Source organism: Oryza brachyantha, chromosome 2, assembly GCF_000231095.2.
Source record: "Oryza brachyantha chromosome 2, ObraRS2, whole genome shotgun sequence".
In the NCBI taxonomy this organism is placed as follows: Eukaryota; Viridiplantae; Streptophyta; class Magnoliopsida; order Poales; family Poaceae; genus Oryza; species Oryza brachyantha.
Window position 1 is genome coordinate 24,897,724 of NC_023164.2, and position 15,055 is coordinate 24,912,778.

Genomic DNA, 15,055 nt, shown 5'->3' on the forward strand with positions numbered 1-15,055 from the left:
TCACCCGGGCTTGGTCCGATATTTCACTGTATTTATGTCACAATATATATATATATATATATATAATAATTATATATCGTTAGTACATGCATCTAATCAAGAATTCAAGATATCACCGGCTTCGCTACTGTGCGTTTTAATTTTTAGATGCACTATTCATCTCTTATAAAAAGATAGTACAAATATTTAAATACATATCATGATTAAGTTAAGTACTTTATGGATAAAAACAAGTTACCACAAAACAAAGAACACTTTTAAAAAATAAACATATGTTTAAATATGTAGGGAGTAATTATATTTGGAGCTGATTTTGAATCTGAGAAGTATATTTTAGGATTAGTTACGTTGTGGCTCTATTTTCTTTATAAGTGCATGCATGCCATTTCATTAAGATGACATAATCACCGATTAATCACATGTATGAAGGCTAAGTTGCCCGCACTCCAACTCCATTCTGACAGTTTTTTGTCCGCAGCTGCGATCTCATGCACTCTCTGGCTAGTTGTTCCTTTGCTGCCTCCAGCTAGAAGCCATCCAAGAAGAGGCGACTGGGCGATCGAAGTATACTACAGTAGATAGCTCCCCGCACATGCAGCTTTGAGATCTGCTAGCTCATCCGGATCTCCTCTACGTGCTACCATCCAAAAGCATCTAACAGACACATCATTTTTTTGCCCTAATCATTTCTTCTTCTTCTTCTTCTTCTTCTTCTTCTTCTTCTTCTTCTTCTTCTTCTTCTTCTTCTTCTTCTTCTTCTTCTTCATGGACAAGGTGACCTACATTGTGTGTGAGCGTTAATGTGACGGTTTGTACGAATCCTATGCTGGCGTACGAGCTTTAATGAGCCTAGAAACATTGGTAGAAATGTTGTTACAAGAGGTTATCAATGTACTACCCTGGGTACTTAAGTGGTTAAGTACTGCAATGACACCGACGTCCTTCCCCTGTCTGTCCCGGACAGGCAGCCTTGCGTCGCGTCAGGCTTTATCCGGAATGTTGCTTCAGCTTTTCAGGTGATAATTTTGACGCAAGTAATTGCTCGATGCGTGGTTTGTCCATGGATGCTGGAGGCGATGCACCCTGTCGTGCATCATGAACACCACTGGTAGCAAATCAATGAGTAAACGCACTGACTTCACGGGGTTATTGTGGTGTGCTGATGTGTGATCGATCTGCACTGCACTGATGGAGGAACAGTGAGATGCAGTTCAGTTCAGTTGCACCCGGCCGGCAAGAGTACTGGGCGTTCTTGGAAGTTGGAACTGCGGTTGCATGGTCATGGGATTTCTGGGAATGCGAGAAGATCAATGCAATCTACAACTACTGTCACAAATCTGCACTGTGATCCGTCCGTTCTCCACGAAAGACGCAATAGGATTTGCATTCACAGAAACAGAACATGGAATTCACATTCATGCGTGATTCACCACCTGATATGCACCACCCACCCCACCATAGAACAAAAGAATCTTCAAGTTGAGCCGACCGATCGATCGATCGATCTCGCTCCGCCGGCCGGCCTAGCAGGGACGCACGACCGGCGGCTCAGCCGCCTTGGGCGCCGCGGCGACGGCGGCGGCGGCGTTGTTCTTCCTGGGCTCGGTGCGGCCGAGCTGTCCGGCGCCGCCGCGCCCGCCGGTCACGCTCCGCATGCGGCCCTTGCCGAGGTGGTGCTCGCACAGCGAGTAGCCGACCAGCGTGGGCTGGCTGCAGCGCCACCCGCGCCCGTTCACGCGGCTGCAACGTGACCCCTCCATCAGCACCGCCGGGCCGCGCCGCTTCTTCGCTCCGCCGCCGCCGCCGCCGCTACTGTCAATTCTGGTCTCTTCCTTCACGTTCACAGCCACTGGCATTGCCCGGACGACGCCGTTTACAAGACGTTCTCCTGTGCTCTTGATCGCCGGCCCAGGCTTGCTGTAATGGCCATTCTCTAGGCTGCAAAATGCAGAAACAATCCAGCTGGTGTCAACCATTTGACGAACAGGCTACACGGAAGGAAATGCAATCAGCGATGCAAATCATGTGTAACACAAGGTGCACCGTGCACATATGCAAGTAGAAAGGGAATAGTTCACGACGCACGCACATGGTCCACGTCTCCAGAAACATGTTGCACCGATAAAAGATGGGATGAGATCGCAACAATGTGACCATGGAAGAGGACAAGCAAAACACAGGCTGTAAGCGCGATCAAGCAATCAGCCATGGCAGTACTTGATTGGAGAGGGTGCAAGCAATAGTAAGTAGTAGTGCAATGGGTGGATCATCATGGATCAGCAGCAAGCAAGCAAGAACACAACATTAGTAGTACTACATGCCTACATGAGCAGGCCTTGTATTAAATTGGTTGGATTGATGTGTGTCATGTGTCAAGCTGGCATTGCCCAGTATAAAACAGTAAAAACCAAGCCCCAGAAGATAGAAAAGTCCCTTGGATGCTTTCCCTTTCTATTTATTATTACCCCCCACTACCACTACCACCACTACTACTGTCACTCACACCCACACAATGACACAAATGACACAAGCTAGCAGGCCACTTTCTTGTTCTGTTCCTGTTCCAGTTTCAGTTGTTCTTCACATACCTCCTGTGACCATCTGCTGCTCCCTGTTGTGCACCACCACCACCACCACCGGGCCTGATCTTGCTGCATTCCACCACTGCATTGTCCTGGCAAAGTAACCGCAATCCAAGAACATGGGGTTAGCTAGATCTGGGCATCCACCACAACGGGTGGTGCAACGAAACCAACCCCCTCTGATGATAACACAAGCACAATAATGGGCAGTTTTTTGTTGCCGCCGTCGGAGCAGATTGGGATCGGGGGAGTATATGCATATATATATATATATATATATATATATATATATATATATATATATATATATATATATATATATATATATATATACATATGTATATACCTGCGGGAACAACGGCAATGCCGCCGCCGCGCGCATCACCGCCGACGACTCGTCGTCGCCAAGATCCGCATTCGGGTGCAAGTGCAACTGCTCCGGCCTGTTCTTCTTCTCCGCCTCCTCCTTGTCTCCCGCGAGCCAGTAACGTCCATGGTTTCTTGGCGGAGGCTGGGGTGCAGTGGATGGATCTGAGGATGGATGCAGCGGCGAGGGGAGAGCCTGGGACTGAGGCCGCCTCCTGATCCTCATGGACGGATGAGAGGAGAGAGAGAGAGAGATGGGGAAGAGAGAGTGTGTGTGTGAGAGAGAGAGAGAGAGAGAGGAGGGAGCAATGGAGATGGGAGATTTGGGGAGGGTGCAAATTAAAGGAGGGGGGCTTTGGGGTGTTGGCTCCTTGGTTTTGGTTGGCCTTTTATGCCTCATGGATGGCATTTATTTATGGGAAACCAGTAAGCACAATAGGGAGGTAGCAGTAGTAGATTGGTGCAGTTTTTTACACTTTGGCTTTCGTTGCATTGCATAATTGCATTGCCTTGCTTGGCTTTTGGGGTTGGGTTGGTTTGGCCTCGGAGATGGGTGCACATATCTAAGAGAGGGTGAAGAGGATGATGGATGGCGTGAGTGGTCAGTGGTGGGATGGTTGTTTTTCTTTTTTTTTTTTTTTGCATGCAATACGCCATGTGCATTAGAACTGTTGTATAGGTGATGGCATGGAGAGGCAGGTGGGATTTGTCTGGTGGGCAGTATTGCTATGCGTACAAATGAACAATGCATGTGGGGAGGAAAATTGTAAGGTGTACTTTTTTTTTCTGGATCTACGGTATATAGGGTCTATTTAGGCATGTCTTTGTTGAAGGCTCCAAATGAGGGAGGTAATCAGACTTAAATAACACTTGTGTGTGGTCGTGTGGATCCGGTCAGGTTTTCGATACGTGATATTGTTGGCTTTTTCGTTCGTTTAGTTAATTGCCGTTTATTTTTGAAATGTTTGTAAAAACAATTAACACATGGCACGCCTACTTTTTTATGTGAAGTTGTGAACTATTGATACTTTTTCGCATTACTTAATTAAGTAATTGGATAAATATTGTAGGCCAAGGTTTGAGTAAAAAGTCAATGGTATAACTACATGGATTGGGATCCTCTGCAGTCGACTGTCTCGTGCAGTCGTCGCTGACACGTGGGCCTAACGCCCTCCGAGCCCACATATCAGCAACGAGTTTCACTGCAGAGAATCCGGTTCCAACTTCTAACTAATTAGAATTTTATCAAACATCAACGACATTACTTAAACTCTTTTTTTTCTTGTTATTTTAACGTACCATCATCATTGTTTCCTATGCGACAAGCTTTCTATGGACCTAAGAGTTGTTAAATCCATTTTCCCCTCATTCAGATTGGGCAGTCCACTGGATCAATAATAATTAGGGTTTCTTCGGCCAGGACTTATACAATATTTTCATATGATATAATACAATTTGTTAAAAATAACCTTCAAAATTCGTCCATTTCAAAGAAAGACAAACGGATTCTGATGAAGAGGCTGGTGTTACTAGCTGTTGTTTCCGACAAGTAAATAGTTCTAGGCATAAGTCAGTTTCACGTCCGAGAGAGAGATTGATGAAATGATCTAAGATTTGGGATAGACAATACTCACTTTGGTAAGAAATTAATAGATGTCATTCTCAATACAACAATTTCCACTACCTTATTTTATAATGCATTTGCAAAACATATCAAATTTATAATACCATGATGATAATTTCAATAACAATATATATACGCCTATATGATTTTCATTTATCAAAACTGAATATTCAAAAAATGAATTTCACAAACTACATATGCTTTGACCAAATCATCACAAACTACATATTATTTAAAGATATGTATCCGGAAGCTACAAATCTCACACCAAATTATTTTATGGTTTTGTATCATAAAACTACATATTTAATGATAAAATTATCAATGAACTACATATTTTTAGAGATTTCGTATATAGCACCATCCTTCTTTTTAGTTACAAAAGTTGTACTTTTGTTAAAAAACTGATGATACATTTTTAGTTTAATAACAAAATGCTTTAAACTTGTAGTTTTGTTAAAAAAAAATTGATACACACATTTGAATGTGTAGTTTTGCGATAGTTGATCAAAATATAGGTAGCTTTGTGAAATTTATTTTGCTCAAAATTACATTGAATCTCTGTTTTTTTAATAAAGGTCAAAATAAGTCTAAGATGGATCAATTCATAATCAGAGGAGTATATAGAGATTGTCCGTACACAGTTGATAGATTATCTGATTTTTATAGCTATATAATGATATAAACGATGTAATTAGCTCTAACAAAGTTAAAAATTTACTTTAGAAAAGTAACGTGATGAACTTATATAGAAATTTTTTATTAAAAAATATAATGTTTAGTTATACGGGAAACATTGAGCAAAAGTTGAGAAAAAAAGACAAGAATAATATATACAACCATCGTGCACCAGCAAAGTGAACACACATCATCGTAGACGGCAGGTCGGCATGGCCTCCGGAGATGGACCATCAGATGGTTCCGTTCTGTGAATCGATATACAGCTGATGGGCAACCATCTGATAGGGCGTTTGGGACAGAATGCGCACATCTAGATCCTGGGCGCACGTCCTCTGTCGGCATGCATGTACAGACTAGTACAGGCAGCACATAATGCTCCAAAAACCCAGCTAGCTAAATGGACTCACCAACAGTAGACTGCTAATTAATCAGACACCACGTCGATCACATGCTTGCAAGGTATATATAACCATAGTCCATACCAAACAAAAGCTTCAGTAAATTATCAGCATTAATTCGATCTCCAATCCGGGAACCCCATACCAGAAAAAGGTGTGTTTCGTCCTCTTGATACATGTATAAACACGTAGGAAATTCGTCTTTAATTTCATACCATCTATTTAAAGAGGCGATAAATTAAACGATGCCATACGACAAGGGAAAGGACCAGCCAGATATATGCATGATCCATGCAAATCGAGGTAAAACACCACTAGCGGACAATAGCCTGCTTTCTGATTAATGTCCCCAACCAAAACGTAAACTACATTGTTGCACTAGTAGAGTACGTTCACATCAACTGCAAAGCATTTCCCCAAAATTAAGGCAAAATTTTTCAGACAGCAGATGTTGTTTACGATAACAGCTTCCGAAGTTTCTACCTGAACTGGTAGCTCGTGTAGGTGTAGCAGCAATGTGCAGAAGCTCGTATTGCTCAGTGCTAAACTGGAATTATGAATCATCAGCTGTTTCACCAGCGGGGCAATTCTCAAAACTCTATTCTACAGAGAGTAGAGAAGCTACTATCTGAGTTGAAACTAGTAGAACAAAGCAGCAAAAGTTGATATTCAGGCTCAATAACCAGCCGTACGTATGTCTGACAAACTAAACCAAAACTTACAGTCAAAACTTACCAATAGTTTGCCGCGTATATATATACAACACGAAAGAGTAATCATTTAGGAGATTCAGAGGATAGAGGTGTCAGCACAAACCATTTCTCCTATAGTTCAATATACTACTACATCATCATTCCAAAAAATAAAAAAGCAGCTGTTAGAAAACAAAAAAGGCAGGGATTATTGCCAGAGGATCCTATATCATCTACTGTATGCTATATTGTTATTCAGTGTTTCTGATTATTTCTGGCTAGACATAAAATCCTATGAGCCTATACAGAATACGTATTGGTATTGAGAGTCAGACTCTGACTAACTGACTACTTTCTATGCAAAGATAGCAAAATCCTTAACCTCTCTCATACAAACAACAGTTCATGTACAGGAACAAGCAAGTCAACACACTTGCCTTTATTAGTGCAGCATTTGATGCTGTTTGACCAGGATTTGTGCGTAGAGAAGCTCGTTCCAAGAGTCAGGTACTCCAGGAAGGCACCAGTGGCTGCAGTCCTGATATATCTGAGGAGACTTCATCTCCTCCTCAGTCAACTTCTGCTTGCGATAGACAGAAGGGTGTGCCTCCTTCCTGTAGTCAGTCATCCTTGTGATATTCAAGTAAACCACAGGTGTTTTCATCCCATGGAGCACATCCTCCAGGACGCTCATCTTCCGTGGGTATGGTGTGAGGTACTTCTCATTTGTTATTGGTTCTGTTTCCTTGTCGCAACTGCCTCCTGAATTCCATTGGCCCCCACTTCACAACCACATGTATCAAGCACCAGGTCAGGGATCAGCATCAGCATTTACTCTGATAAACATGATCAAACTGAACTTGACAGGATTCAGGACAGGTTCTACCAACCTGAAGTGGGATGCTGAGTAGCCTCTGAAAAACACAGTTGTTTTCTTGGGATTTACACTGGAATCAACCCACTTGGCCCAGGTTTGAAGAGCTTTCTGGAAGGCATCATCAACATTCAGCTCACTATATACACGGTTACCCTCTTGGTAGTAATCTTTCCTATGTACATTGAACATATTGACAATAGTAAGCAACGCTTGAAATGCATAACACACCAATGCAGATAATCAGTTAATCAGAAAGCACCCAATGTAACTTACCCTAGAGAAGTTTTTTCATGAGTCCACCAGTGCCCGGTATTGAATATGATGATATCTGCACCCTTGTACCTCGGGAAAGAGTTACTGATCATGTCAAGCCTAAGAGTTTCTTTGATTAAACCCTTTCTAACGGGAAACTCCCATTCCTGAACAAGGAAAGGGGAGCGGAAGAACTCCACACTGCAATTATAGTCCTAGACAAATTTGCAAATCATTATTCACTCCGTATGCTGAAATGAGCACAAATGCAAAGCCTGAAAATATAATTAAACTGAACAACACACCTGAAACAAGAAAGAATAGGAGCCCTCTGCCCTGAATCTTTGCCTGCCTGATACCTCAAAGACTTTGCTCTTGTCTTTGACAGAATTCCTCAAAATACACACCAGGGATTCCCACATGTTCCTGTTGAGCGAATCACCGACAAACACCAGTCTCTTTCCCCTCAGCCTCTCCAACATGTCAGTCGGGTTCAATCTGGTGTGAACAGGATGTGACTGAATTTTCAGTTGTGAGCTGTGACACATGAAACACTAAGAACTGAAGAAACAGAGTTGTTCAAGTAGACAGTCATTGCTCACCTTGGAATGTTGCATCCACTGGGTTGCCACCGGAGCCTCTGGTAAGCATTATCAGGGCGGCCGTTGAGAGGGCAGTTGAAGGACTCATCGATGTGAGGACATGATCCCTCAGGATAGAGAGGGTAGGAGTCATCTCGGATCCAATTTCCATAGAACATATCGCAGCTTGCCATTGCTTCAATCCAATGGGATTTCTTCTTACCACCGGCATCAGCAGCCGCCTCTGTAGTGTTACTAGCGATCCTCTGAGGAATAGCGTCCATTGTACTGTTGCTTCCAACTGAAGCAACTCTGCTTCCACTCTGTATCTGATCGTTTACAGCCGGCGGATTTGGGAGAGTCTGGTTCTTGCCTGGGACTCCTCTCTGAGACGCAGCTCCACTGCTGTTCGTGGCCACTGCTGAATTCTCAGTCTGATTGGTGAATGGAAGAGAAGTTCCATTGCTCGAAGATGCGATTGCACTTGCACCACCTAACTGGTGAGTAGACCTGGCCGCGTACCTTGCATTAGCTTTCACTGCGGTGACATTTCCAGATTCTGATGAACTAGAGATCACGTCGGTGCCGTTGATCCGATCAGGCGCACCATCTTTGCTCATCGTGCCATTTGTGGCTGAACCTCCGCTTGGAGATGCAGCCCCGCCGGCGGAATCCGTGGTCGAATGATTGGCTGCGGCACCGCCTCCCGCTTGATCATTCGGTGGCGGACTGCTCTGCACCACCGCGGTAGCATTGCTGGATGAGGAGTTGCCACTCGGAACTCCTTCCGAATTGTTGCTTGATGCTCCGGCTCCTCTTCCCGATGGCTCACCGGCTCCAGCTGTGCTGGAGCCTTTTCTTCCCACTTGCCCGCCCCTCTCGACGAACCCGTCACCGCTCTGTCCTCCAGGCGTCATCGCGATCGCCACTCCTCCCGGCTCCGGGGAGGACGAGTTGGTGGGGAACAGGGAGGAGAAGTAGCTCGAAACCTGCGCGCGGTAGGGCGACGCGGAGGAGAGGAGGCCGTCGAACCACGCGGCGGCCGGCGACGAGGGCGAGGGTGCGGGGAGCGAGGGCGCGAACACGAGGAACGCGGCGAACGCGCCGAATGCAATCGCAAGGACGTAGAGGCAGATCCTCGCCCGTCGCGCGCGGCCGACCAGGGCCCCGCCGCCGAGGTGGCCGACGTGATCGGCCACACCGCTCTGCTTCCACGCGCCCTTCATCTGATACCGCTGGCACGGGCGCGGCGAGAATTCCCCAGGGTTTAGAACGAAGCGGCGACGGTGGGGATGAGGCGGGTGGAGAGCCGGAGAGGGAGGGCGTGCTCCGCGGGAGGCGAGTGATCTGCGGCGGAGGCTTTTGTAGGGAGGAGGAGGAGTCGGCGGCGGCGCTGCGGCGGTGGCGATGGCGACGGCGAGCGCGTGGTGTGGTGCGGGGTGGGGTGGGAGCGAAACTAACTAACTTCGTGATCTTTTCGGGGGTTTTAAAATCCGTCGCGTTTTGGGTTTAGTTGGATCCGTAGCGACATGCGCTTGAGAATCGCTCATTCGCTCGGGAATTCAAATTTGGCTGGGCTGTCAACACTAACAGACGGCAAATCTACAGGTGGCTTGTGGCAGTTTTGTGAATTATCACTGTGTTAATTCATAGTGATGCGAAAATAAAATTGTTGCATTTTTTACCCCGACCAAATTTTAGCTTTAATTTAGGCTACGTGAAAATTATAGCTTAATTTTATCATGTTGTACGCTAGTTCATACCTCTAAGACTATTAACTTTTATCACACGTTTGATCACTAGTCTTACTCAAAAGATTTATGTAAATATATAAAATTAAAATTAAAATACATTTAATAATAAATTAAATCACAACAAACTAAATAATAATTATATAAATTTTTAATAAGACAAATAGGGAAACTGAGCCCTGGTGGTTAAATGAGGAAATTAATGAAAGTACAAAATGCCGGCCCCTCAGGCCGCAACAATGGGTTTGCTTGGAACGTTCTTGATTTAACTAATTTGTGGGCACTTTCCATTTTTTCTGAAAAATCATATTTAACCCAAAAAAAATTTGGGTTCCTAACTTAAATATTCCTAGTTTGAATATGAAAGTAAACTTCAACCAACATGTTAACCTAGTAATCATGTGAAATTCTCTAGTATACTTAAATTTCTTATTCGATGAGTAGTAACTGGTTAGTTTTATATAGTTACTGTTCATTGTACGGCAAATAATATTAATGTCTTTTCAATATAGTGGTCAGTGTCGTTGCAAGCTTGCAGCACGAGTCAAACTAAAACTCAACCGAATTGTTCAGAGGTTTATATAAACATGATTTCGTAACCTAAAGCAGGGTGAAGTACAGCACCACCATGTTTAACATCATTGACTTCCTCAAAAGGGGAAGAACAGAACCATAGCCGCAGATGATAAGAGCTATATTTGAATGCAGCATTATCGCATGATCTACCTCCACTTGGACATGCAGAAACCTAAGTGCTCTTTGACTGTATACATGTTTGGCACGGCCATGTCATCTGCAGTAGCACTAGTTGCGACCCTGCCTTTCCCCTGTCCGTACACACTGGTACGTCATCTTCTTTGGCGGCCTAACCACCGAACACACAATCGGGTGCAACTCGATCTGGACCGTACATGTCAGATCCGACGGGTGGGACTGGGTCTACATGATCTACTGATCTCCAGTGTCAGAAATGAATCAGTTACAGATTGGATCACGTTAAATGCGCCGGATATAAATATGAAACTCCAGGTGATCTAATCTTAAGTGATTTAGTTGCGTTGTTTAGTTAGCATGCCTAATTCCAATGGGCTATCGTAGTGTTAGCCATGCAAAAGGCTGGCCATGTCGATACATGCATATGTGCATTTGGACCATCCGCACACGCCTGAATCTATCAACAGGTTGCCGATTTCGACAGAGGGGACAACTCTGCTTCCCTGCCTAATTTCCCACATAAGACTTCATAAAATAAAACTAACGAGTGCATGAGATCAAGTTGGATCCTTTTCGATTCTTTTAAAAGAGGTTTGGAAATTCTCATCACGTTGCAAGACTGGACTGCAAGGTGTTCCATTTTCAGGTGAGTGTTTACCCAAGGGAACTGGGGATCGAACAGCCTAAGCCCCCTTGACTGATCAGATGCCAACTCCATAATCCAGATATTTATTGATAATTATACTACTAAACTACACAGTAAACGGCGCTGCAAAGAAAGAAAGAAGACGATTCCGGCAAAAAGTACACGGCCGGCGAATAGTGAAGGCGAGCCTAACACCACAGGGAGTGTAAGTGTGTAACTGAATGAGTCGCCTGAAAAGGAAGTGAGATGAGCTCTGACAAGATCGATATTAGGAGGGGTTAGGTATTGGTTCACTTGCGGGTGTAGGCTCTAAGAGGGACTCGATCGATCGTGTCAGTATGGCATTGCAGGTCGCGTTGTTGTGCGTTTGTAACCAGGCAGTTTTTTTCTCCTCCCCTTTTGACCAACTCCTTGTCATGCACTGCTTCTGAACTGCCGTGGAGGTCGCATGCACGCGAAAAGGTTCCACTAGAGAATAGGGATTTCAGTGGCTGGTCGACACTCACGAAGGCCTGTTTTTCCTCTTCAGAACCGTATGAAAGCAATGAGCATGGCTAGCATTAAGATTTGGGTTGGAATTGCATGAAGAGGCTGTGTTCTTCTCGTTATAAAAGATAAAAGATTATTTTAATTTTGTTAGTTAACATTTAATAATATAAACAATAGATTTTACTATAAAGATAAAAATCCACTCTAATAAGATGTTAATCTTCCATATACAGACCTTTAAAATACATATTTCAAAAATTTGAGAGACGTAAGGGGTGATTGTTTGTCTTTTTTATGGAAAAAGTCAAACAACACATTTGCTAAAAAATAATTTGTGAATAAAATTTTTATATATGTATTTGATCTAAAGCTAAGACTAAAAAATAAAATACGTTGAAAAACCTCAAAAGCAAGTTAAAAATTTTAATTTTAATTTATGAGCTTAAGTGGAACTGAAAAGTTGGGATGCTACGAGCTAAGAATGATGTCCATAACATAACATGTCCTACCTACTTATTCCTTCTACGTTAATTGCGTGGGGCCCATTCAGCATGACCTTCGCTTTCTTTGAGTGACCACATTGTTATCGTCTCGTTAGCTTTATTATAAACACCCACGATCTAATAGATCATGCATTATTATGCCCATTGACGCGACGAACAACATTTTTTTGGGAGCTCCTTTCCAACCAAGAAAGTTTTTCCGAATTTAGAGCCTTATGTTTTGATTTTTGTTTATAATCTAAAATATGAATATTTAATTTAAGTTTATTTTGGTATTTTTTTATCATAGTTATTTTTCAGCTTTTACTTTTAATCACTAGGAATACATATAAATGTTGTATTCAGACGTTATTATTTATTCTAAATATGTCTTTTGGCCGGTTAGACTTTTTTATGCGCATTAAGCTCCAGTATAAATATATTGCAACCGGGGTTACCCTCGCCGGGAGGAGGGTTAACGCGCCCACACACAAACCCTGGTGTGGTTTGTGGCTTAACCAAATGATTAAAATATCAGGCATTCAAATTTTCTTTGCAATTTAATTTGGTGTGGCTACCGAGCCTTTACTAGCTACTATCGCACTCTAAATTCTAAAATAAGTTTCCCTACCGCGGTAAGAGCAACTTCAAAAAATTATGTATATGATTACCTAAGTTTAGATAGTAAAAAGATCAGCAACAAGGTAAAAAGGTCCCAAACAGAGCGGTAAAACCAACAGCCTAGCTAATATTGACTCTCCATATTCAAATGGGTCCACGTCATAGCTCCTGTTCTTCCGGACTGGTGACTTCATGATTTCTCGCTTCTTCGATACCACCGCTGGTTTCCATTGCTTGGACGTCGTTCGCAGCCGGCTGCTTCCTTCTGCACGTCGCTGCCTCTAGTTGCACTGTGTCGCCATCGGCAAATCGTTTGTGGACACCGTGCGCCTCCTTGTTGCGTCATCACGCCGCCGGTGGCCGCTCATCCAACAGGTGTGTACGTTATCGCCATGCGGAGAAAGATTAATTGGTACTGCAGTCTTGCGTGAATTCAATTAACATCGGTAATGAACGAGCTAAACTTCCTGTGATCCAGTTATCCAACTAACAGCAAAGGGTTTGACAGATGTAGATAGTGAATCTTGCGTGAATTCAATTAACATCGATAATGAACGAGCTAAACTTCCTGTGATCCAGTTATCCAACTAACAGCAAAGGGTTTGACAGATGTAGATAGTGAGTCTCACATGTGCAGACCTCCTCAACGGTGACTTGCTCACCGATGAACAGACCCTGTGCCTTCCAACCATCGATGCCTGTTGGAGGAACCACCCGATGCTGCATCGATCCAAGTCCCCAGCTGCCGTTGAAGCAAGACGGGGCGGCCTCCACATGACGAGACAAAGGCTGGGGCCGGAGCAGTGTGATGGGAGTGTGAGGGCGCTAGGCGGTGGGATAGCGGGACTGGTGCGATGGCGTAGCACGGCAGGACCGATTGGGCGGGAGCGCACGGGCGGGAAACGAGTGTGTGCGTGAGAGAGCGGTGATTGCGAGTGGGATGGCCTCTGCAAATATGCAGGGCGAGGGGCGACGGATACCGAACGGGATCGCAAGCGGAGTGAGATACCGAGTGTGTTGGAACCCGGTTTTGACTCGTTTTGTTTTTTTTTTACCGATCCAAACCCAGATAGCTAGAGTGTTGGAGTTGCTCTAGGGAGCGTTAGGAGAAAAAACCCAGGTTGCAAGTTGCAAGTGTCCGTACTTTTCTTGGAAAGAAACATTGGAAAGGGAAGATCCATGGAGTACCGTTTAAGCAAGGGTCCGTACTTTTCTTTTTTTCTGTGTGTGTTTTATCTGCTGCCGGTTACTGTGGCACCGCAAAGACGAAGCATGCCGGTGAAAGCCAAGCATGAACCTATGAGTACTACTGCCTCCATTTTATAATATAAAATATTTAAATTTTTCGGTTGATCATTTATCTTATTTAAAAATTTGTATAAATATAAAAAAATATCAAGTCGTGTTTAAAGTTCTTTTGATAATAAAATAAGTCATAAGCAAAATAAATGATATTTCTATAATTTTTTAAATAAGACAAATGGTTAAACATTAAAAAAGTTAAACATACATTATGAAAGTCTCTGTTAATTATCTTTATCTTATCTCATACTTACCGATATATAACTAATAGACTAAATTTTCAAATATTTTCTTAAACTCTAATAAATTTGTTCCCCCACTTTTCTAAACTCCAACAAAACTGTTCTCTACTTTGTCGAAATCTAATTAACTTATCTCACAATCTCAAACTAGATTACTCTACAAATAAAATTTCTTTGGAATAAATAAAGTTAAAAGAATGGAATTGTTTTGGGATATAGGAGTAGTCCCTATAGCTAATTGAGACGAGATTTGAGCTATACTTAGTATTTTTTTTCTTATGCTTATACTTATAAGTCAAAATTTTAATTTTCAATATTAAATTTAAAGTTGATTTTAAGATTTTTTTCATGTAAATTTATTTTCTAACATTGGTTTTTCAATCGTCAAGAATACATATATAAAAGTTTTATTTATAAACTATTTTTTGTTTGTAATTACGTGTTTTGGTTTTTTTCTTAGGAAACCTAAACAATCACCCCTTGACTATAAATATTACTCACTCCATCCCAAAATAAACCAATTTTTCACTTTTTACCTTTAATTTTTGACTCTTCGTTTTATTTAAATTTTTTTGTGATTGATATTTTTGTTTTTATTAAATGATAAATTATGAATAGTACTTTACGTGTGACTAATTTTTTTCTAATTTTCTGAAAATTTTTCAAATAAAACGGATGGTCAAACGTTGGACACGGAAACCAAAGAATTCGTTTTTTACAGAGGAAGTATATTTTTATGCCTAGACTAATGGTAC

At 42.7% G+C, this 15,055-nt stretch overlaps 2 protein-coding genes across 2 annotated transcripts; both read right to left on the reverse strand.

The window, feature by feature from the left end:
- Positions 1-1,338: 1,338 nt before the first annotated feature.
- LOC121053614 lies at positions 1,339-3,357 on the reverse strand. Its single transcript, XM_040521252.1, has 3 exons — positions 2,929-3,357; positions 2,589-2,674; positions 1,339-1,938 (listed from the first exon to the last, which is right to left on the reverse strand). The coding sequence occupies exons 1-3, from the start codon at positions 3,355-3,357 to the stop codon at positions 1,524-1,526; spliced, it is 930 nt and encodes a 309-aa protein (XP_040377186.1). The 3' UTR covers positions 1,339-1,523.
- A 3,008-nt stretch (positions 3,358-6,365) lies between these two features.
- LOC102717964 (protein trichome birefringence-like 1) lies at positions 6,366-9,279 on the reverse strand. Its single transcript, XM_006649024.3, has 5 exons — positions 8,075-9,279; positions 7,778-7,970; positions 7,494-7,687; positions 7,234-7,392; positions 6,366-7,125 (listed from the first exon to the last, which is right to left on the reverse strand). Exons 1-5 carry the CDS (start codon positions 9,277-9,279, stop codon positions 6,786-6,788), a joined length of 2,091 nt encoding a protein of 696 aa, XP_006649087.1. The 3' UTR covers positions 6,366-6,785.
- Positions 9,280-15,055: the final 5,776 nt, after the last annotated feature.